The sequence below is a fragment of the Barbus barbus genome (genome assembly GCF_936440315.1).
Source record: "Barbus barbus genome assembly, chromosome: 18".
In the NCBI taxonomy this organism is placed as follows: domain Eukaryota; kingdom Metazoa; phylum Chordata; class Actinopteri; order Cypriniformes; family Cyprinidae; genus Barbus; species Barbus barbus.
Window position 1 is genome coordinate 10,078,803 of NC_136746.1, and position 24,838 is coordinate 10,103,640.

General features: G+C 39.2%; 1 protein-coding gene across 1 annotated transcript in view; it reads right to left on the reverse strand.

Annotated features, from left to right (window-relative positions):
• Positions 1-24,838, reverse strand: part of LOC306884046 (leucine-rich melanocyte differentiation-associated protein-like) — a 284,486-nt gene that overhangs the window by 11,692 nt on the left and 247,956 nt on the right. The window contains exon 6 of the mRNA XM_079439684.1: positions 18,384-18,471. Coding sequence (XP_079295810.1) covers positions 18,384-18,471 — 88 coding nt within the window. The remainder of the gene's footprint in view (positions 1-18,383; positions 18,472-24,838) is intronic.

Genomic DNA, 24,838 nt, shown 5'->3' on the forward strand with positions numbered 1-24,838 from the left:
GGTAAATATGATAGTCAGGCATGGATGAGGTCTGGCAATGAGAAAAGGTTGAGAGATTTGCTCTAGCTAGAGGGCCTGTCAGGAAAAAGCAGCTAGTTCATGCCTCAAAAGCTCTGATCAATACCGGCTTGATTTGCCACATGATTTTTTTTCCAACCAAGCAAAACATAATCTTGATATTTTGTTGAATCGCCTGTAGTATTCTGCGCTAGAGGTCTTTCATACAACCACATCTGTTGATTGTACTCTATTTCACCCTGCAAAATAACCATTAGCCATTATGCCGTTTTAATGGCCGTCCGTTCAATGTCATTAACCTCCACAGTTTCACTTTTAAGAGGACACAGCACCGCAAAAGAACAAGGCCCTCATGAGATTACTATAATCAAATATTATGAATTGAAAGCAGCAGTATTCATTAATAAAGTCCTCAAACGGCTCACCTGATAAGGGCCTATCATTCTTTGTACTCCAACTTATGAAGTTGAAGAGGAAATTGAATTCTGGAGGACATAAATTTTGACTGAAGAAAGAGATTATAGCAGCAGCCTAATTCAAGCCTGGTGAAATTAATTTCAATGACATTTATTCTACATAGAGCAAGTGTGCGCGAGGCACACAGTGGCTCTGGGCTCTGGAGATAAGAGGAAGTCATTTGAGGTTGGGTGCTCCAGCAGTTTACAAAGCCTTAATCTCCTTGGAACAACTCATGGTCTATCATAAGACTTACACGCCGGCTAACAGCCATTCGCCAACTGAATTTCCCCTGCTGTTTGTGTCAGCACGAGGAATGGCTCTGGCGCTTGCACTGTAAAAGACGGATTCGTACAAGTACGTGTCAGCGTGGAGCTGCTGATCGCATTGAGCTGGGTGTGGGGTCACAACACAAAGATGCCACGCACTAATTAACCACTGCAGCATCTTCAAATGACCTGATTAGTCATTATGATTTAATAACCATTTGTGTCAAGGATGTTAAGCGTGATTTGATAAGAATAAAGTATTACAGAACGAACATTTTCTGAGGCTGACTGACTGTCGGCGTTATTAGCAAGTGCTTTCTAATTAAAAAGAAAAGCTGATAAGTCATTCAGACCTCAGTAAAATGTGAAAAGTTTGCCGATTTCAGTAATGGTCCCATTAATAAGGCTGATGGGAAACTTGCTCATTTCAAATCGAGTCCGGGTGACATGATTCAATAACAATGTGGTGTTAAATTAATCACTGCAGGAAAGATCGCAGCACTTTTTAATCGCTTTGACATTGGAGGTCAGTCCGAGTTAACGAGGGTCTAAATCAGTGAGCAGTAAATATTAATTTTCCACCCAAAACACCAAAAGCAGAAAAAGACTGTGGGAAAAGTCATTATCAAAACAAACCACATGAGTGACTGATGACTGAGTGTGGATCATTACAAAACTCATAATATTTCAAATGGCTGTGGCTGAAAACCAAAACAGAACTAAACAGATGTGTGCAATGACTGGTAATATTTATAACATTGTTCTTGAGACAGAACATGCCCCACACATGCCATTAGTTAATAAAAAAAAAAAAAAAAAACTCTGAAATTAATCACTAGAATGTTACTAACTATTTTACGTGTTTTTTTTAAGAATTACTTCCATTTTTATTTGACCCTCTAACTCTAGCACTGTCTATTCTAATTCTGTTTTCTAAATTAATAAAAAAAAAAAAAAAAACCTTGCCCCTTTTAGACTTGCACTCTATTCATTTACTAACTGCTTTTCTTAAAAAAAAAAAAAAAATAGCTTCTCTATTCTTTTTGTATTCCATCTATTTGTTTTCTTGCTTCCATCATCCTGGAAAACGCAAAAAGTGTTCAAAGAAACATTTCATAAATGTCTTAGCAATTTAAACTTAAAAAAAATAAATAAATAAATTACTTTGTTTCACAAAAGTGTCAAATCTCACATACAAAACAAACAAACAAGCCTTGAAAATCTTTATCAAGTCATCTTCCAGTATTCTTCCATTTATTTGAATTGCAGTTGAACTCTAGATTTATTCATATGTATTATACTTACAAGTTTTTATTACATATCTGACACGACACATTTTGTATCTGAGGCTGGCAGAATGTTTTTTGCCTTATCTCAATGTGTCAGCAACAATGAGGTAAAGCAAAACATCTTGTGAAAATGGAAAGGTCAGGAGATTTAATTCAAACTAAATATCTCAGACTGTTTAACAGATTAAAACAATCAATTATACATCCTCTGTACATAAACCTTAAAAAACAATTCTCCACCGTTACACTTTTTCATGTCTCAAGAATCACAACTACAAGCAAGATAATGGAAATCTTTGACTTGAGGATGTAGGTTTAGTACATGAATAAGTTTAGTGGGCAGTTGGACCGATGCTCACGTGGCTGTGTGTTGATGCTAAATATAATGATGACGGATGTGATAGACCTCATGCATCAGTAAGCAGTGCGGCTCCTTGCTGAATGTCATTTGGAATTACTGTCAAACAGCATACAGCCACCAAACCATGGAAATGAATGGACATGTCAACATATCACAGTGCTCATTTCACTCAGAGAGAGACAACAAACAAAGCTTATAGCCGCAACAACACTAATAAACATTTCTGAGTGCATTTCATCTGTATAAATTAATTTACTTTTACATCAACTTACATCAGTACATCATAAATGTATTTTATTTCTTATGTCAAAAACTGATTTAAAAATAAATTTAAATGAATTTGAATTTTGAAAAAGGGTTATTATAGTTAAATATATACACATTTTATTTCAGCTTTAACTCAATGTATAAGAAATGAATACTGAAAAATAAAGAAAATTATGCAACAAAAGTGACAAATTTTTATAAATAAAAAAAGTATATATATATATATATATATATATATATATATATTACAGTTAAAATAATATTATCTCTATGATACTAAAATCATATTGCTTTGAAATAAATACTTTGCTTTGGATAAAAGCATCCGCTAAATGATTGAATGTAAATCAAAAGTGTTTGTTTTTTTCCTAAATAATTTAAAAGCTGGCATATACTGAGCTTTGGTTATAGTCACAATCTTACATATTTGTGTGATGTGTCAAGTGTGGATTTACACACTGGCTGAACCTCTCAAACTAACCTGCTTTTTAAAACCTACAGCAACAGGGGAAAAAAACAGCCATTGTGGATGAAAGCAATACACGCTAACTCTCCCATCAGCTGCTCTGCTAGGTCAACAAACAGCCTGATCTTTCCCGAAGCCAACCGTCAATTACCACACAGACACATGGCCTTCTTGCTGTCTTAAATAAAGCGCCTGACACTCCCTGGAGTGACACACATCAATACCAATCTGACAGCCCCTGTTGCCACCTCAGCCACAGAAGAGACAAGCTGCACCTGCCTCACCGTGGGACATGGGTCTGCTCGCCACTTCCCCCTGCAGAGAACACACACACACAACCTCACTTCTCTTCCTGTGTTTGAGTGCCTTGTGCTATTTTCTGAAGCCCATTATTATATTCATTTCAGCATGGCGTCTGAGGCCTGTTGGTCTGGTACCTGAGGCTGCGGAGCCCGCTGCTGTACAGTGATTTGTCATGACATCCTGACAGAGAGCAGGGAGAGGGGGCATGAAAGGAAAAGAACAAGGGCCGAGTCAAGCCGCTGCTGGCCCAGGTTCAGGGTGCTGCTGGGTGCCCCTCTCGCCCCAAAGCTTGCGTCCCGGAGCCTGGTGTCACTATGACGGTGAGAGGCATCAGTCAGACCAGAGCTTCATCTGCCTGGAGAGGATCAATCTCCCGCCTTAATGCGAGCGGACACGGTAAAATATCCTTTAACACTGTGTGCCGCCCTCCCGCCCCTTTCTGAGTATCCAACTGCCTGATGATCTTCACAGTGGCAGCTCACATGCCAAATTGCTTCCTACATTTATTGAGAAGTACACTTTTGTATGAAATGCTATGCTAGTGTAACGTTAAGGCATGGGTGCACTTTTAATAAAACTTAAATTTTTCCTCCGCACTTTTCGAGTGTGTTCATGTAGATGTAGCAAGGGCCAGTGTGAATAAATCTAGATTTAAGTAATTATGTATAACCCAATGATATATTTATTTCCAAAACTAAGCTATGTGAACATTAAAGGCCGCTAAACACTCATGCAGTGTATGTTTCATTCATACTGGAAGCCGGAGAGCGGTCTCATGCAGAAATCCAAAACAGACTCATAGAAGTAATACCAGGAAATGGCTAATATGGACAAAGGCATCCCGCTATCGCTGCAGCTTAATAAATAAATAATTTTCAGGTAATAAATAAAAGTATATGCGTAATGAGGAACTAACTGACATAACATTTATTAAAGAATAGAAACTATTCTGCCTTATGTACTTGTAGTATATAAAACCAATCACAAAATTGTCATTAGGAAAATATAGGAAAAAAATATTGGTTATTATCCAGCAGTGTATTTGAATTTTTAGCCAATTGTGTCAATTAGACAAAAGTCAGGATTTTTTATTTTTTACATTTGTTCCCTTCATTTCTAAAATGATAATGCCTACGCCCCTGCATTAAGGAAATTGCCCCATTTTCAAAAAATGACTACGATAACCACAGTTTCTGCTGAAATACCGTTTCTACACTTATTACAGTAAAGGCATTAAGAATAAAGCTCCTTGAAACAAAATTGAAACCATAGTACAATAACGTTTTCAGACTGTGGATGCACCAATATTAAAATGCATGCCAATAGAGATAACCAAGGCAGATAACCAACAAATATTAATATTCTATGTATACTAGTTTAAGTAAATACAAACAGACAAATTCATTCATTCATTAAAATGCTACAAGTGAAGGATAATCCAGATTTAAGGGTGCAGTTCAATTTACATTGGCAAAATTCTGCTTTTGAAATCCAGTGGATCAATAGTAAACCATGTCATCAGAAGTTTTCAGTTAGGGTGAAAATATTTCCCCATGTACAATTTCTATCAGGTTCAAGTTGGCCAAGTTGGTGCTGCACTGACTAACAGAAAGCTGCTTGGTTTGAAAGTGCCTTCTGTGTGGAAGGTGTTTCATGCATCACTTAACTATTGACAAATTGTGTGCATTTAATGTACAATGCTTAGTTTACGCACCAAAATATTTACGCACCAAAGAAAATAATGTTTGTTTACAAAGTTTAAAAACAGTATTTGGTGTGGACTTTTTTTTTTTTTTTGCTGCTGTTGCCATTTTATATAATTAGATACAATAAAGTAATACAATCATATGCCTGTACAGGTAGATGCAATAAATAAATAAATTCAGACATTGGTTATCATGGTGATTTATTTATTTATTTTTAGAGGAGGATGAATATCATTAAACTCTTGCAGTGCTCTGATGAATTTCATGCAGATTTCAATGACCTCACAGTACTGCACAACAGCTAAAGTCTGCTTTGAAACCAAAATTGAAAAATGAGTAATGAAGCCCATGAATGTAATGATAGGGATTGCGATGACTCTAATAGTATTAAACTGACAGCAGAGGCTAAATCCAAGGCAAGGCTTTGAGTCGCAATTACAAAAGCGCTCGCGCCTGACAGGGGCCTACAGACAGAGACCTTACACTTGAGAAGAAAGAGAAAATAATATCCTGGGGAATTATAATGGATGATCTCATGAGGTTTGGATATATGAAGGCAGGCCGGTGATGATGAGACGCTATTGTCGAAGTCCTCTCGGCCCCCTCTTAATGGATGGCTTTACTGTAAGTCTCCTCTCCCTAATTAATAAGACACATACAGTTTGCAGATGCAGGAGGAACGGAACGGAGAAGATGAGGGGTGATTAACGACATAACACTCAAGCTGAAGAGGACGTCTCCCCCCGTTTCCATTCTCCCTCTCCTGACATCCTCGGACCGTCGTCAGCGGCCTGCACATCCCCTGACAGGTGGAATAATAATGGTCATACATCACTGCTCCCGAAAAGTCCAATAACCTAAATCTTCACTTGCCACAGAGCCCGAGACTCAATTACTTTATTGACATGTAATCTTCATAAGGGGAGAAATATTGAGCATGTAAGGTCAGTCGGTTATGAAGACGTATTATCATATTATCTGCATGGGGGTTGTAGGGGCGAGGACCTGACAAAGCTAATTATAATCGTACATGTTACCGGGCTCCAAGCGCATTATGTGCTTGGCTGCACGAGTGAGTCTGGGCAGAGCAAGGGAAGGACAGGGGGCGGCTGTCCAAATATAAGAAAGCCAGGATGTCCTTTTAAGGGCATCACAACTAATGAAGTCAAATATCATCCAATATATGTCCAGCGCGCTAATCCCTCTCATTCATTCATTTATCTATACCGTAAAGGAAGAAAAATCTGCTGGATGAAGAAGGGATTGCCCATTGCATGGGATATTGCAGGATAATACTAGCTGTGCCGTGCACATGTTGGACTTAAAAAAAAAAAAAAAAAAAAAAAAAAAAAAAAACTCTACCTTGAATGGAGCTTAAAGTTCAGCAAATATCAGTTGTGATTTGCGCAGTGACTTGAACAGTTGCACTGCCCAAATGTCACTGTTAGTTAGTGATTATGGAAGCCGAGCTTGTGGCTCTCCACCCCTCCTTTCTCATCCGCAAGGTTATCTTTATATCAGCCGAGCCTCGGCGCTGGTCATCATCACCATATATTACGCCGTATTCGGATAAACAGGCCTATATATGAAAACCGAGGTGATATTTGTGATTGTCCTCCAGCCGAAAGCGTTCCTCAGATTGCTACTTTTTACAGGACTAGATTTAATATCCTGAGAGTAGCGCTCCCCAGTTTTCTAGGGGAAAAGCTATGGCTACTCTAAGGCATAAACACAAAGTATCGCCCAGAGTCACAACATGAACGGGGCAGCCGGGTCACTGGATATGAACACGCCTTTGCTCGCTTCCTTGCTGAGGGAGGAATTGCACTTCAGGACATGTGTGTTCATTCCAATGTGTTTTATTTCATGCCATTTTTGTCTTTTATTTGCTTCTTGCTTCCTGAGAACAAACCGTGTTACGCTTGTATCTCAGGCGATGCTGAATGGTAAAATAGTTTGCTGGAGGTGGTACAATTTCAAGCTGCTCTCAGGGGAGGCTGGTTAACAGAGGCTTAATGGTGTCAAGTGCAGAAGCGTATTTTAAGAGTATTTGAGAAGATCTGAGTTCTCGGAGACACACATATACACTTCTGTTCAGAGCTTTACACAGCCTTTGCACAGTCTACAAGACGTTTATCACACACACAACTATCGCATGGCTGCAAGCAGTCAGTGGAGATGCCCGTGGAGGAAACGCACAATATAAGGAACCGACAGCATGTGAACTGCTCACTTGTGCAAATTAAGTTATTATTTGCTGTGGAATACTGTGTAAATATTGTGCAGCTTCTTCAGGGCAGTTCTAAAAATAAAATGAAACAAATACATATACAGCACACAAATGATTATTATTATTGTAGTAGTAGTAGCACCATTTAGTAAGAACAAATTGAACTGTGACAGTAAAGACTTTTACATTCTTACAAAAGATTCTCATTTCAAATAAATGAATCTGTTTTCACCACTGATAATCATTAAAAAAAAGTGACTTGAGCAACAAATCCGCATATTAGAATGATTTCTGGAGGATCATGTGACACTGAAGACTGGAGTAATCACAGGAATAAATTTAAATATATTAATTTACATTTACATTTATGCATTTAGCAGACGCTTTTATCCAAAGCGACTTACATTGCATTCAAGTTACAGTTTTTACATTTTTATTAGCTCTTGCTTTCCCTGGGAATCGAACCCATGATCTTGGCGTTGCTAGCGCCATGCTCTACTATTTGAGCTACAGGAAAGCTGTATTTAATGTAAAATTACTTTACATTATTACGTTAATATATAATTAGTTGCAAAACTGTAATTTTTTAATTGGAATATGTATTTGAATATCTCATAATATTACTGTTTTGTTACTGATCAAATAATTTCAGCCTTGGTTTTGTCATACTCCTTGCAGAATATATTAATTATTTAGCATATTTACCATAAAGCATATCAAATATTTCAATATATTAATATGCCTTTTACAGTATAGATTTTGCAAGGATTATGCAAACTTATGAGAAAAGAAGGGTATAGCACAACTTCATAAATACATTTTGCACTACAAATAGTTTCAGTGGCCCACGTCGAGGCCAAACTCTAAATTAAACCCATCTCTCTGCAGTTATTCTCTAAATTCACAAATGTGTGCTGGTTAGGAACAAAATAACTGTATTTGAAGCAGATATTATCCAATACAGCTCATTAGCAGAAGCTACAGTGTGGTTTACAACAGAACATGAAGCTACCAAATCCATTTTGTTCACTAAATAACAGTCTAATAAATGACTTCTGGAGATCAGAGAATCCATCAAACCGAGCACGACAGCAGCAGAACTTGATCCTGACATCTTACATTGGCTAGGTGACCTGAAGTTGAGTGGTTAAACCAGCAGCGAGATTAAAGAGGAATGATTTCCTAGGGAAATGAGGGAAGTACTCATTCAAATGACAGCCATCTGGAATTCATTTCAGTGTCTGACCTCTATGACTCAGTCAACTCAACAGTCTTACAGCGACACAACATGTCAGAAATGATCACCCAATCAAATTATGACAGTAAAACAATGTGTCCGCTTACATTAATATGATGGGGAAACCTGCTCTCTTTCGGTCGACTTCATGGGAAAATCATTTTGACAGATTAAAAAGTTGCCTGAGATGCAAAGCCTTGTTTGACCTAGTTATCGGTTTATTTTCAGAACCATTTCGACCGACCCTTCAATTATTCGAGCTGAAATGTTAAATATGCTTAAGGAGTGAACGGCACAGGAACGGCTCAAAGTACCTCAGCTGTCTTTGATCAATTATGACATTAAGTTCAAGTGCCTGCTCAAATTTGGCCAAAAGTCCTGCTCCACTTTGGAGAGGGCCATCAACCGCATTAAATGTCAAATTCTCATCAGTTTGCACACGGAGTCTCTGACAGAGATGATCCGCCCTCTCTCAGGCTGCTGCGTGGCAGTGAATGCTAACTGTCCATTTACCAGCATTCACGTGAAATAAACGATGTGCTAGGTCATTAACTTGAGCTACGCTGATCCTCTCGTAATAGGCCGTGTTCAGACATCAGAGTGAGCGGGGGTGTCTCGTGATGCTGTGCTGAGGTACAGTTGACAACAAATCAGTAAATTCACCAGGGAGCAAGAACACAGTTTTGACAACAGCCCAATGGAGCTTGCTGTAACTGACAGATGAGTTCAGGCCCTTCCACCACAATGATTTCATCCCAAGAAAAGCTGTGGATTGAATGGGGGAATGGAGGTCACAGGTTACTGTGTGTCAGTCATTGTCTCAAATTGCTTATTAAATCATGCTTTGTTCTTAATGCTAATGGGTCAATGACAATAAAATAACGTGTCATTTTTAAGAAAAGTTTAATGACAACAAACCCACAACTGTGAAAAAGTTTCTTATGTTTACCAAGCATTGTTTATTTGATCAAAAATACAGAAAAAACACACATTTTGTGAAATATTATTATAAATTTAAAAAGCTGTTTTCTATTTGAATATATTTTAAAATGTAATTTATTCCTGTGATTTTAAAGCCGAATTTTCAGCTTCATTACTTCAGTCTCAAGTATCAAGTGATCCTTCAGAAATCATTCTAATATGCTGATTTGCTGCTCAAGAAACATTTCTTATTATTAATGTTGGAAACAATTGTGCTGCTTAATAGGTTTGCAAATATTTTAAATGGAAAGCTTTTGTAAATGTATCTCTCGTTTTTGGGGAGCTGCACAAATGTGACATTTTACAACCTGAATTAGCCTTACCTTGTCATTTAAAAATCAAATTATCTGATTTAAGAAACTTTTTTGATCTCAACACAGTCAAAAGAAAATGCAAGAGTCCCTGCATATTGTAATTTGCTTTTAGTTATGATTATTACCACCACTACTATTACTAGAAATAATAGATTAGTTAAAGTTTGCTTTTCAAAATAGTCATTTCACTTTCTTTATGACATCAGAACAGTTGCATCACCCTGACATGTTTGACTTTGTCACCCCAAAAATAGCAAATTGACAAAAAAAATGTATTGCTCGTCATAGAAGTATACCCAAAATGTTGCATAGATGAATTGCATTTTTGAAAGTGCATTTTTGCCATTTGTGAAGAGGACTGAACAGACATCTTTCATAAAATGTTTTCATCCATCACCGATGATTAATAAGCCTGAAAAACACGATACATAAATAGAATAAATGGAAGCTGTCACCGAATTAATTGCTATCATTTGTAAATTGATTGTATATTGAATCACACTAACAAACGCAAATGCTGCCAAAAAAGGCCTCGCTATGAATAATAATGGATAATAAATAGTTCCAGCATGCATCTTCCACGGTTCTGAATTATAACTCTTCGGTGTGTTTTTCTCTTCCTGCAAGCAGCATTTGTCTTCATAAAGTTTTCCATTGGCCCGTCACATGATCATTATAATGCAATCAGGGCTCATTGTGCACAGATCAGTTTCGCCATCAAAAAGACAAGTTGCTCAACATCTGCCAGGACTCGGTGTCTCAGCATCTGAGAGGGTTGAGGAACCCCCTGACATGAACACAGCCATCCATATCAACCTAAGCAAGAGAAGGGAAATTCGAGGACCCCGCATCGATCCCACCGTAAAAATATCCAAACCATATGGCTTGCCTCTTCCCTCATAAATTACAATGATAAAGTCCTGGGGTTCGAGACTGTGAAAGCCACACTAACCTGCTCTAAACTCTTGGCAGGACTAAAAGCACACAGGAAATACTATCCTGCATCTCAAATGTCCCAAACTCAAGTCACAAATCACGCACAAATATGAATAATGCTTAGGCTGCATTAACAATCACTTTTAAAGCTGATTAGAACGCAGGCATGGGGTATCCATTTGTATGATATATTTGCTGTCAGTCTCCTGAGATGGTCCAGCACGACTGGGAAGCAGACCAAAGCCCCAAGTACCGCAAGTATGTTATTGCGAATGGGCTGGGCAGGCTGGCTTGAATTCGCGTCCTTGTCCATCACGCTAACACATTCTCCGTCCTGAGGTATCGCTTAACGCTCGCCGGTGTTTCTTTTGTGCGTGTATTAATAGATCATCCAGGAGGGACTGCTTCATCACAGGTGCTGAAACTTTATGAAGCAAAGCCGTACTGATTAAAGACTCTAAAGCGATGACATAGCGGCTTTAGCTGTGAATTAACTGCTGCTGGTGGGCTAAAGCTAAAGGATTTGCAAAGACCACTGGTAGACAGAAATCAAAGTTTCAGAGAGTGTGCTGTATTGCACATTTACATAATGTTATGGTTAATGTAATGGATAACGAATGCAGTGCAATTACTGCATTGTATTCTTGAAGGGAAAAAAAATACTGCTACTATACTATAGTACTTCTACTATACTATAATACTGATACTATAGTACCCTAATGTGATTCTATGGTTACATATGGTACTTGGATATACAGGTCCTTCTCAAAAAATTAGCATATTGTGATAAAGTTCATTATTTTCTGTAATGTACTGATAAACATTAGACTTTCATATATTTTAGATTCATTACAACACAACTGAAGTAGTTCAAGCATTTTATTGTTTTAATATTGATGATTTTGGCATACAGCTCATGAAAACCCAAAATTCCTATCTCAAAAAATTAGCATATCATGAAAAGGTTCTCTAAACGAGCTATTAACCTAATCATCTGAATCAAATAATTAACTCTAAACACCTGCAAAAGATTCCTGAGGCTTTTAAAAACTCCCAGCCTGGTTCATTACTCAAAACCGCAATCATGGGTAAGACTGCCGACCTGACTGCTGTCCAGAAGGCCATCATTGACACCCTCAAGCAAGAGGGTAAGACACAAAAAGAAATTTCTGAACGAATAGGCTGTTCCCAGAGTGCTGTATCAAGGCACCTCAGTGGGAAGTCTGTGGGAAGGAAAAAGTGTGGCAGAAAGTAAAGTTGTGACGTATTGTCAAGTATGGTGACCCATACTCGAAATTGGTGCTCTGCGTTTAACCCATCCAAGTGCACACACACAGCAGTGAGTAGTGAACAAATCCACACACACACACACCGTGAACACACACCCGGAGCAGTGGGCAGCCAATGCTGCGGCGCCCGGGGAGCAGTTGGGGGTTCGGTGCCTTGCTCAAGGGCACCTCAGTCGTGGTATTGAGGGTGGAGAGAGCACTGGACATTCACTCCCCCCACCTACAATACCCGCCTGCCAAAGACTCGAACCCGTAACCTTTGGATTACGAGTCCGACTCTCTAACCATTAGGCCACAACTTCCCTAACGCTGTACACAAAGCAGAGCTCTGCTCACAAACGCTGCTTTATCAGACATGCTAAATAAATAAATAAACAAATAAATAAAAGTCCACTTATAGCAAGAACCTCACACATATACAAGACAGACCATCTGACTGGCATGTAAAGTATAAAGCAGCCAACCAGATTTAAGAACATATTTAATTAACAGTTCCACTCATGAATATATAGTTAAGTGCCTTATACACACACACACACACACACAATCTGGTGACTAGCTCTTCCTAGCTTTAGCAACATCAATCTTGTTTCCAGACGGACTGATAAAAGAATCAGAGTGCCTTCACTCACAAAAGTTGTGCAAAACCAGCCAGTCAGATTAGAGATGTGACCATGTTTGGAGGGACTTCTTAAAAGGCCATTTTAATTCATAAACACTACAGCAGGCTCTTGAGAGCATTTTTCTTTGAGCATCCCAAGGAGCACAGCTACCATTAGATATTAACATGCCTTATTAACTTGAATCATTAAAAAGAAATGATCTCTCGCTTTCATATCCAGTACCAAAGTACAAACAAATATGTTAAATGATATTAAAATAAACAACGCCATCTCGACAGCGTCATGTTGAAACCCTTCTCCACATTTCAGCTGTGCCTTCAGAGACTCATTCCACTACATCAAACAGCAAAGTATAAGAGGAAAAAAGAAAGAAAGACAAAGAAAAAAACAATGGTGTTGATGACACATCCTCAAATCCAACACAAACAGAATTATTCAACAAATGCAGTGCCATCTCATATGGAGATAATGACACTGAAGTCAGAGAAGCCATCTCAGAACATTTCGGGATGCCAAGCCCGAGTTCAGCAGTTGAAACTGTCAGGGAAGTTAAGTCTGTCCTGGTGTTTTAATCTACCCTGCTCCGAAGAAAGAAAAAGGGAAAGGGGTTGGGGGGGGGGGGGGGGGGGGGGGGGGGGTGCGTTCCAGGCTCGGTGATAAACAGGACTCTGACTGCCTCATGGAAGAATCCGATCCCATCTCTGTGTTCTTTTCTCTCTTGCTCTGATAGATGGTGAAGAATGGCTGGAACGGCCTGACTCTTCCTCTGTCTTCCACCATTAATCTCCATCTCCAGACTAATGGATATTCATGCTCCTGTGCCAAAGCAGTCCTGGGAGGCCCACTGCAACCTCTTGAGAGAAATCATATCATATCATCTCTCTCCAACAAAGGAAACAAAAGCAATCCTCACAAAGAGAGGCCCAAAAACTCCTTTACAAACCTACAGGCCTGTAGGAGTCAACTTAAGGCAGCGGTCTCCCGCAGATGGATTGAAAGCCATTACAAGCAATTAATCAGGGCTGTAGAAGACCAAGGATATCCAAAGCAGATGTATGGGAGTTACATCAAATGACTAATACGAATCAATATCGTACTGACCTCTTTTTCCATCCATTATGTTTTGGCACCTGATCTGAGGAGAGTCGAGGTGTAAATCTGAAAGTCAATATAAACTTGCGTGATGGCCATTCATGTTTTATAGGAGCTCATTACTCAGCTGTAGCTGGAATTATAGGTGTGTTTTATAAAGGGGCTTTAAATGGCCGCAAAACACCCCAAACCCATTATACAGAGATCCTAAACACCTCATCAGTGCTGGAAAAGCCTTTGGATCATAACACTGTCACGCAGCAAAAATGTCCATAAGACAGTTCTGCCTCATCCAGATCAATTGAAAACACATGTCAGCCATTTGGCCAAGAACTACGCAAGGGAATAAACGCACGGCATTCTCTTCAGGAATGAAGCAATGGATTTCATATTCCATTCTTTCTTATTAAGGCATGAACATAACTCTGTGGTCAACAAATTTATGATTTGTAGAAAATAAAATCTACCCTCAGATCTACTATTGGCTCTGTTCCAAAATTTATTGAGCTTTCTACAGTACATAGGCAACACATTTCAGCATCATAGGTGTCCACCTAATGTGAAACCTGTTTCAAAAGGTAGAATTCATATTTATGCTGCCTAAAAGATCAGTTACACTGTATAATTAATAGGGATGTGCAAACATTAAAATTCTGTCTGAAACTGTTGAATTAATTATTTTCATGTTATTGTACAAATTCACAGCGATCTTACAAATTAACTTAAAGCATATGTTAGATAACGGCAAAGGTAATCTAATATGGGAAACATCCAATATCAGCCAGCCAATAACCAATATAGTATTGATATATCATGCATCCCTAATAATTATTTCAATAGTGAAAGTGCGACAGCGCAACTATATTCATGCATTTTTTAGGATATACAGTAGACCCTTTCTGTGCATACATTCACAGTGCTTACTAAAAGACCACAAAAACAACAACAAAAAAACAATCTGTCATAATCAGTCTCCTAAAAATACCAATAAGACAGTCAATAAATCAAGATTCCAAAATCCCCATCACAATGTTAGCATAATGCCTGACAGGGCCAAAGTTTGGAGCTGGTTTGAGTATAACACACGTCAAGGGAAAAACATTACAGTTACAACCATCATGAGAGATCCTTTAGAATCTCATTGAGCACGTACAATCGCTTTTACAATATCAAATGCTAACGTTGCATTCAAGGATCGACACACTGCCTGGGAGAGAGAATGGCAGCTCAACAAGCTTACCAGGAAGCTTGGCCTGCAGGATTCAGTTATATGCAGTTTGCACACATGCAAACTCATGCTCAGAAAACAGCAGAGGAACAACTGCTCGACAAGCCATAATTAAGAGGCAACTCTGCCAAAGGCAAAGCTTGGGGCTATTGCATATCCATTGGGCTGTAAAACGAGACAAGCACATCACCAACACCAATCAAATTTATCTCAATTACACAGGATTGCTGGCATAAATATCTCTGTCTAGGGCTGTATGTTAAACATGGCATTTTAGCTAAACAATGCGGGTGCGGATCCAGACTTTGGTAATTGAGTGATGCACGCTATCCAGATGTAAGTTAATGGAGGGTAGGCAGACAAACAGCAGGTGTAATTCTCTCTCGGTCCTGCTGAGCTCTAAAAGTCAGTGCTTAGCACCCACTGCTCCATCATCTGGCCTCTCCCAGCCTCTGTGACAGCACATTTGTCATCATTTTCACATTTTGGGCAAGAAATGTACTGTTTTAATGGCGCCCTCTGAACGGTTCCAGATGTTTGTTTATTTGTTGTGCCACGACTGTAAAGTCGTTTATTCTTCATATGCAGTCCCGTTTCGAGGCTACAAATCAGCGGCGACGTAATGACGGCAAACTGTGGAAAAAAAAAAAAAGTGCATGATCCCTGGGGGGTCTTCAGTTAAGATTTTCTCTTTGAAGGCTGCCTGCCTCAAGGGTTTAGTTGTGTGCCATTTAAAATAGTCAACTCAGCTGGAGCAGGGCCCAGAATAGGAGCGTTTCAAGGCACACGGCTGATGGAGGAGTACGATTTCGCCCTCGACGGCCTCTGCTTCGCTCGCCACGGTGAAGATGAATGATGGGAATTCAAAAGTGGTGGTTTCTGCTTTAAAATGTCCAGAGACGTATATGAGGATTTGTATATTTTCCATTTCAATTATGTATGAAGTTCCAGGGCAGTTGTGTGACGATTGTTATTAATATGACTATCTAGAATATGACAGCGGTGAGTGCGGTGGCTCCACTTTATTTTTGTATGTATTTGCGCCTGTGGAAAGACAAACATTGTCTCATGTAGTTTGGTTTGAGGTGGAGCTTTATATTTAAAGCAACAGTTCACCCAAAAAAAAAAAATAAATTAAAAATAAAAACAAAAAGTAGCATATATTAGGGTTTCACAATTAGGGTTAAAAAAGTGATTTTTGTTTTTTCTGAAAAACAAAAACAAATCATAAATTAAAAATAATTGCAATCCTAGCATTCATGGCATTCTTAATGAAGCCCTTAAATGCACATATTTAATCTTATGTTTATATTCACTGACAAATCTTTTATCTTCCAAATTTGACACTTTTGGAATTTGACAAACATCATCTGAAAATACAATTGTTGCGTGAAGATTTGTTCTCAGGAAAAACAAATAGTATAGAGGTTTAGAAGGCAAGAGGATGAGTATATCATTTTTGGATGAACTGTTCCTTTAAGACGACGTTTGTCGTCTTGAAAGAAACTTTAGGCTAGGTTCAGGCGACAGGCCGGTTTAAAGCTGGTGGGAGCTGACAGTAGCGCTACTTCCTGCGGCCACGCTCTCCACCCCCCCCCTGTCTCCAGACTCATGGTTCTCCGTGTCACGCCAGGCCTGCCACATAGCCTCCTTTCTTAGCTTCTGCTATTCTCTCTTCCATTTCTCTCCTCTGAGCCTCTCCTGTCTGCTCGCTGTTTGTCCACTTCCCAATTTTCCCCCAAAACAGCAGACAAGGGTCTTATAACCCAAAGCCAAGACCTCCCATGCAATGCATATAGCTGGTCCTCCCTCTTCCCTCCTCAGACCTTCTGTCTGCTGTAATTACCCATGGCACCTTGGCTCTGGGGGCCTGGCGCAGGTGACATCAATTGTAAAAATATTGAGAAAAGGTAGAGTGGGTCCCTGTTTGAGACAGCCTGCTGTCATAGACGCAGCTAATCCTGCCGGCCACTGCAAGGCAGCAAGTAACATAACAAACATGACGGGACTAGGCTTTTACCTATGGAAGCATGCCCTAATTTCAGCCATTCTACTGCATAAAACTATAATATGGTATATATATTGCATATATTGTAAAATATCTCTATACACCAATGGTGACAGAAGAGTTATTTCAGATCTCCCAGACATCTGCCTATACTGTGTCTACAGAATATACACTTTCCTAAATCTCTGATTGATGCATTGGTTTTTATAGCAGCTAAGATGCCATTATCCAAACTGCGCTTGGTTAATATTGATTATATATGTTAATGCATACATTTTTACATGCACATCATTTTGACACTCTCAATTCATGTTTTGGATGCATCATGTTTTGGTGTTTTTCATAAAGTGATAGTTCACCCAAAATTGAAAATTCATCATTTACTCATTCTCATATCATTGTAAACCAGTAGATGTTTTTATTTTTATTTTTGCACAATGAATGTCAAGTCAGTGTTGTTTTGGACCCCACTAACTTTCATTCATGAGGGTGAGTAAATGATGACAGAACTGTAATTTGTGGGTAAGCTTTCCTTTTACAAGCAAAATACTACAATATATAAGCAGGCAATAATTGCACTGCATTGCGATTACACAGACGTCCCATGAATTATCAGCAATCCAAACACAATGCTCGACTTCCCCTGACAGTGTCTTGGAGGTGAACTGCATCTTTTAGTGTCATGGCTATTCTATTAAACAATTTTCATGGCACAGCCAAAGGTGAGTTTTAGTAAAGAGTTACAGTGTCAGAGCCGATGCATTAAGCAAATAGAATAGGCAATAAGTCAAGATAAATAAAAATGGCACGATAAAGGCAGAGGAATAAAACGAGGCGAAGGACAAAGATGAGGGCTTGTGTTATCTAACGCTGCAGTACAGTATCGTAAAAATAACAAATGGAGAGTGTCAGCTCGCCCAAATCTAAGAGGGAGAAAAAATATTTCATATGTCAGCTCCGTTCACCTTTTAATGGACTATTCTCAAGCAGCATGATTTTGACAAAGCACTGGGCTTTCCTCTACATCACTTGAGAGGTGCAGGTCAGCCTTTGTGAAATAGATCTGTCCTTGGTGGGGGGCTGAGAGGCACACAGCTGACCTCGCATGAAAGTACCACCGCCGTGGCCGTGACATAAAAACAGCGCTTTGCATTGCACAGACAAAAGAGCATGATAAATGTGGCCTGCATGAAAGAGTCCAGCACATCAGAATCATCTCTTCTGCACAGCTTCTAGCAATGGAGTGTGCGTTTGTTTAGATACCCGTAATTCAATTGTCTTTTTTTTTTTTTTTGTCTAAATAACACTACCTTTGTGGTTCCGGGCTCCTTTGGATCCTTGTGGCAGCGGGGTGTATGGCGTAGTGGTGGATTCGGATCTCACAACACTGGCGGTTTCCTGAAAGAACAAGAGTTTGGACAAACATAAATTCAGCATGCTCAGTTTATACACCTGCGAACATTTATAACGTCTCCAACGATTCATTATCCAGCACAGACAGGAGAAATGTTGGTTATTGATTTCTGCATGCAATTATCTTAATTGAGTTAAAAGAACTACTTTGTCACGAGCAATCTAGAATATTTTCCCAGATTGATGACACAAAATGGAGAGAGAATGGAAAGGCACGGTGGGGTAAGAGACAACCGAAGAATGCGTGTGAGATTTCACTGCCATGACTGATTGTCTAAATGCCATAAATTTTATCAGCACCGAGGAGAGGAAATGTTAGGAGCGGCGCTCTTATTTTATCAGGGGTGCAGGACGAGGGCAACTTTCATTATTTTGCAGGGAGAGGAGTGAAAGGTGAGGACGGGCCCTGGCTTTGATTACCTGTCCCCTGCCTGTTTAAGAGAGGGGGCCACCAGGGGAAGGGCCTCAGTCACCATTCAGCCATGAAGAGCCCCGCGGGTCAGTCCCGGGTCAGCCTCCCACTCACTAACACACGCTGTTGTGTGTTGACAATCTAACAGGTGGCATGAAATTACTGCTCTCCAAAGGCCAGACCTGAGTTTAAGTAAACTCATCTCTCACTGGCCGACCTTAAAAATACAAATATATTCACATAAAGGCCACCGCATAGACAGACAGAACAGGGGAAGAGCTGGAGAGAATACAGATGGCCTGTGTGCTTCTGGTAGGTCACAAGTGTTGTTTTCTACCTCCTTTGTCTTCTTTCAAGGACCAAAAACACAGTATATCATGATGTGTTGATATCTGATGCCTTTGTGAAAATATTCTGCTCTTCTGCAGGCAGGAATTCTCAGAGCATTTAATCATTGTGATGGCTAAAATGACAAATAAACAGAGTAGAGGTGGCCTATTTTTATTTAATTCATTGAAAACACTCAGCTTAGTGTTGAGAATGCATTATTCATATACCGTTCAAAGGTTTGGAGTCAGTACTCTCACCAAGGCTGCATTTACACTTACAATTTAAAATAACTGTTTTCTATTTGAATATGTTTTCAAATGTAATTTATTTCTGTGATGGCAAAACTGAATTTTCAGTATCATTACTTCAGTTTTCAGTGTCACATGAAATCATTCTAATATGCTGATTTGCTGCTCAAGAAACATTTCTTTTTGTTACCAATTTTTAACAGCTGTGATGCTTCATATTTTCATGGAAAGTGGTTCTTTTCTCAGAATTCATGAAAGTTCAAAGAGTGCAATTTATTTGAATTTTTTTTTTTAAATAAAAGGATTAATATTAAGTGTTTTATATTAAGAAAAAAAATAAATAAAGTTGACTGAATTTTAAAAACTATAAATACAGCAATATTTATGATAGACACTAATGTATAATAAAACATTCCAAAACACTCTTCCAAAGGTTAACTATTTGCAAGCTGTTTATAGTAAGCAACAGAAAATGGAGAAAATGTTTTCTTTTAAAACGTATTACTTCTCCCCCCTGTCGTTATCATATGACTAATTATCGTCCTAATTACACAAATCCAGTGGGGTGCAGCTGCATCAGGCTTTCCGAGTACGTCAGCAGTTTCCTTGTTACCATTTCAATATCCTCTGGCCATTTGGCTTTAATATCCTAAAGCAGCATTTTTAGTGTCAGCTTCAGTCCGCCCTGACTAATTTCCTCTGGACCTGACAGATCAGAGGCCTTCCCCACCAAACAGCCCTGTCCCGGCCACAAAGCCGTTCGCAATCCTGCTGCTTGTCTACAATTAATCTTCCCAGTTGCCACATTATTAACACCACCACCCACAGGCAGGGGCCGGCTATGCCCCACCGGACACAGAGCACCCCCCCTCCGGCCCAGCGGCCAGGCACGTAAATCACATGCCGTGCGCAAAAGTCGCCTGCTGTCAACATCAGAGATACCCCCTCTCTCCTAACCATCCAACCCCTCCCGGGCCAAGTCCGCTGATCAAACACCCCCACCCTGGAAGATGATTAATCAGAGCCCTCCCTCCACTTCCTTCCCTCCCATCCACTCCTCTCTTTCTCTTTATTCAATGAGCCATCCTCGAGATGAGAAAGGAGGCCTGCCTCATAATGGGAATCCCGGCAGAAAAAAAAAAAAAAGTTAAAAGGAAAACTCTGTTTGAATGCCAGCTGTTATCTTGGAAAAAAGGGCAGGCGGACAAGAGCCTTGCTTTGATCGGCATCCTTAAGATTTTACACAAACATAATCACAAGCCAAGGGGTCACCCTTTGAATTCATTCAGTCTGGGAGCTTTGAGCACGCACAGGCAGTTAAGAGCTTCTCCTTTCACAAAGCACTTTGTTTTTAGTTGCTTTTATAAGATATGCATCACTATCCATCACATAAATGGCAACTTGTGTGCTCTGATCTGTTCGTCTATAATGAAGGATAATTCAGTGGCTCTAAAAGGTATTTAGACAGTTAAAAATGTCTGAATGTTATTGCATTTAATAAAATATCAACGCAAGTGCCACCTGCAAACAAACAATGCAATAGATATTAAAAACTAAACTATTAAGATTCTTCTGAACCAACGGGCACTGCAGAGATTTGTAGTACAAGTATGAAGCCAGTTAAGCATAAAGTTCACACAGATGACCTAGTAGAACAACCACAGGTGTAGTTCATCACACTTTGATAACTTTAGACAAACAGAATACATTATGAACACATTTAGTCTATGTTTTGAATGTTATATCATTTAAAAGAAACTTTTTTCTTTCCAACTGATTTTATTTAAAATGTTCTCAATGCAATGACATTCATACATTTTTAAGCGTGGTTTAAATCTCTAAATGCTATTTGGGATTGTTAAGTAGTATGAAAATGATCATGTTCACACATGCACAATGGGGTGTATGTATATATTAGTGCTGTCAAATGATTAATCATGATGTAGTTTTTCTTCAGCCATTCAGAGGTGGATTTGCTGGTGTGTTTTGGATCATTGTCCTGCTGCAGAACCCAAGTTCGCTTCAGCTTGAGGTCACGAACAGATGGCCGGACATTGTCCTTAACGATTTTTTGGTAGACAGCTGAATTCATGGTTCCATTTATCACAGCAAGTCTTCTAGGTCCTGAAGCAGCAAAACAGCCCCAGACCATCACACTACCACCACCATATTTTACTGTTGGTATGATGTTCTTTTTCTGAAATGCTGTGTTACTTTAACGCCAGATGTAATGGGACACACACCTTCCAAAAAAAAATCAGGAAGGGGGCCAACACTTTTTCACACCACTGTATATATGTGTGTGTGTGTGTTAGTGCTGTCAAATGATTAATCGTGATTAATCGCATCCAAAATACGTTTTTGTTTACATAATATATGTGTGTACTATGTTATTATGTATAAATACAGTACATATTTTGAAAATATTTACATGTAAATATTTATATTAATTTAATTTATATTATATTATATATAGATTTAATATATAAACAAAATATTTTCCTTAAATATATACATGCATGTGTGTGTATTTATATAAACATAATAAATATAACACATATTATGTAAACAAAAAAACTTATTTCGGATGCTATTAATCACGATTAATCATTTGACAGCACTAACACACACACACACACACATATATACAGTGGTGTGAAAAAGTGTTGGCCCCCTTCCTGATTTTTTTTTGGAAGGTGTGTGTCCCATTACATCTGGCGTAAAGTAACACAGCATTTCAGAAAAAGAACATCATACCAACAGTAAAATATGGTGGTGGTAGTGTGATGGTCTGGGACTGTTTTGCTGCTTCAGGACCTGGAACACTTGCTGTGATAAATGGAACCATGAATTCAGCTGTCTACCAAAAAATCGTGAAGGACAATGTCCGGCCATCTGTTCGTGACCTCAAGCTGAAGCGAACTTGGGTTCTGCAGCAGGACAATGATCCAAAACACACCAGCAAATCCACCTCTGAATGGCTGAAGAAAAACTACATGAAGACTTTGGAGTGGCCTAGTCAAAGTCCTGACCTGAATCCTATTGAGATGCTGTGGCATGACCTTAAAAAGGCGGTTCATGCTCGAAAACCCTCCAATGTGGCTGAATTACAACAATTATGCCAAGATGAATGGGCCAAAATTCCTCCACAGCGCTGTAACAGACTCATTGCAAGTTATCGCAAACGCTTGATTGCAGTTGTTGCTGCTAAGGGTGGCCCAACCAGTTATTAGGTTTAGGGGCAAGCACTTTTTCACACAGGGCCACGTGGGTTTGGATTTTGTTTTCCCTTCATAATAAAAAACTTCATTTAAAAACTGCATGTTGTGTTTATTTGTGTTGTCTTTTATTAATATTTAAATTAGTTTGATGATCTGAAACATTAAAGTGTGACAAACATGCAAAAAAATAAAAAATCATGAAGGGGGCCAACACTTTTTCACACCACTTTATACACATATATACACATATATATACACATATATATACATATACATACATATACATATATATGTGTATATATGTGTGTATGTATATACACACACACACACACACACACACACACACACACATACAGTGCTATGCATAAGTTTAGACACCCATGCTAAAGTTGACTAATAAAAGAAATAAAAAATCATCTTTTGGAAATTGAACAATGCCTTAATTAAAATTTTTTGGAAAAATCCAACCTTTAAGGACACCAATTTTCTTTGTGAATGAATAATGTATCGTAAATAAATAAATGTTCTTCCTTAAAATACAGGGTGCATAAGTCTGGGCACCCCTATGTTAAATTCCTATAGAGGCAGGCAGATTTTTATTTTTAAAGGCCAGTTACTTCATGGATCCAGGATACTATGCATCCTGATAAAGTTCCCTTGGCCTTTGGAATTAAAATAGCCCCACATCATCACATAGCCTTCACCATACATAGAGATTGGCATGGTTTTATTTCAGTTAGCCTAATAGCTGGTTTGATTTGCATTGAGAGATGATCTTATGGAAAGTACTCCATGCCAATCTCTAGGTATGGTGAAGGCTATGTGATGATGTGGGGCTATTTTAATTCCAAAGGCCAAGGGAACTTTATCAGGATGTATAGTACACACACACACACACACACACATATATATATATATACGTATATATAAATACTTAAAATAGAAATATAATATAAAAATACATTACAAATATTTATATAAATGCATAAAGCTACAACTGTTGGTTGCTCAGGTTGCCTTTGAGACTCTAACCCATTATCAGTCTAAACAGAAGAATGGCTGACAGAGAGAAAACATGCAGTCTAGAGTCTAAATTAAAGTATCTTCAGATGCAGTTATGCCACTGAGCCACGAGGAGAAAGCAAGAACCTTCACTCATCCCACTGCTCAGATGAATATCCATCAAGGCCGAAATCCGGCCGCCCGGATTCAGAGAAATATGGACCATATGGTGCGGTAACTTTGGGAGGTCTTTGTGGAGTGGCAGCAGCTAACTGTGCATCCTTCTGAGATTTAAAACAACATTCAGAGTCAAATGCCAAGACACATTCTCCAGTCTCAACACTGGAGCTCTCATTCATTCTACGTTCCTTTCTTTTGTTTGTTCTCTTTCTTGCTCTCTTTCTCACCACCCACCCACTCATGCGCTCTCACACACGCACGCTACTTCCTGTACTGGTCAGATGGGGGCGCTGCAGCGTCAGGTTTGCATAAGCCTCTCTTCTCAGCACGCCGAGCTCTTGTTCTCCAGGCTGCCTGCTCACATCATTATTGTCTTTATACACTGAGTAATCACTACACTTTATGATAATGCAGCAGAAATTTACAAGCTGGAGAAAGAAAAAAGTCTCTAATAATGGCATTAACAGAGAAAGCCACAGCAGCTCTCAGCCCAACAGGGGCTCTGCACTCAAAGGGAGGACTGCTTGCTGAAAATGTCACAGTGAAATATGACTCGTCTCCTGGATTATACATCATACTCATGCTCGCTCTTCCCTTCGCATGTCCTTTTTTCTCCCCGCAAATAAATGACAAAAAAATCCAGCCATTTGTGATTATCAACTCCACACAAATTTCCTCCCCAGAGAGTGGCAAGAGGTGAACGGGTGGCTAAGATGCAGTTAACGCTATGATTTGGTTTCGTGTGAACCCCCAAAGCTGTAGAGATCCCTCGCCGAAACATCAAGAGTCGAGCGTGCCTAGCGCAACTCGCAGCACGTCTCATCCTTACCAGGCCTGATCAGGGCTACAATCTAATTACCAGCGCCACAAAAGAGATATACAGAGATAGAGTGAGACAGACAGAGGGAGAGAGAAAGAGAAGCAAAGATCAGTGTAAACACCAGTGCTTTTTATCTCCT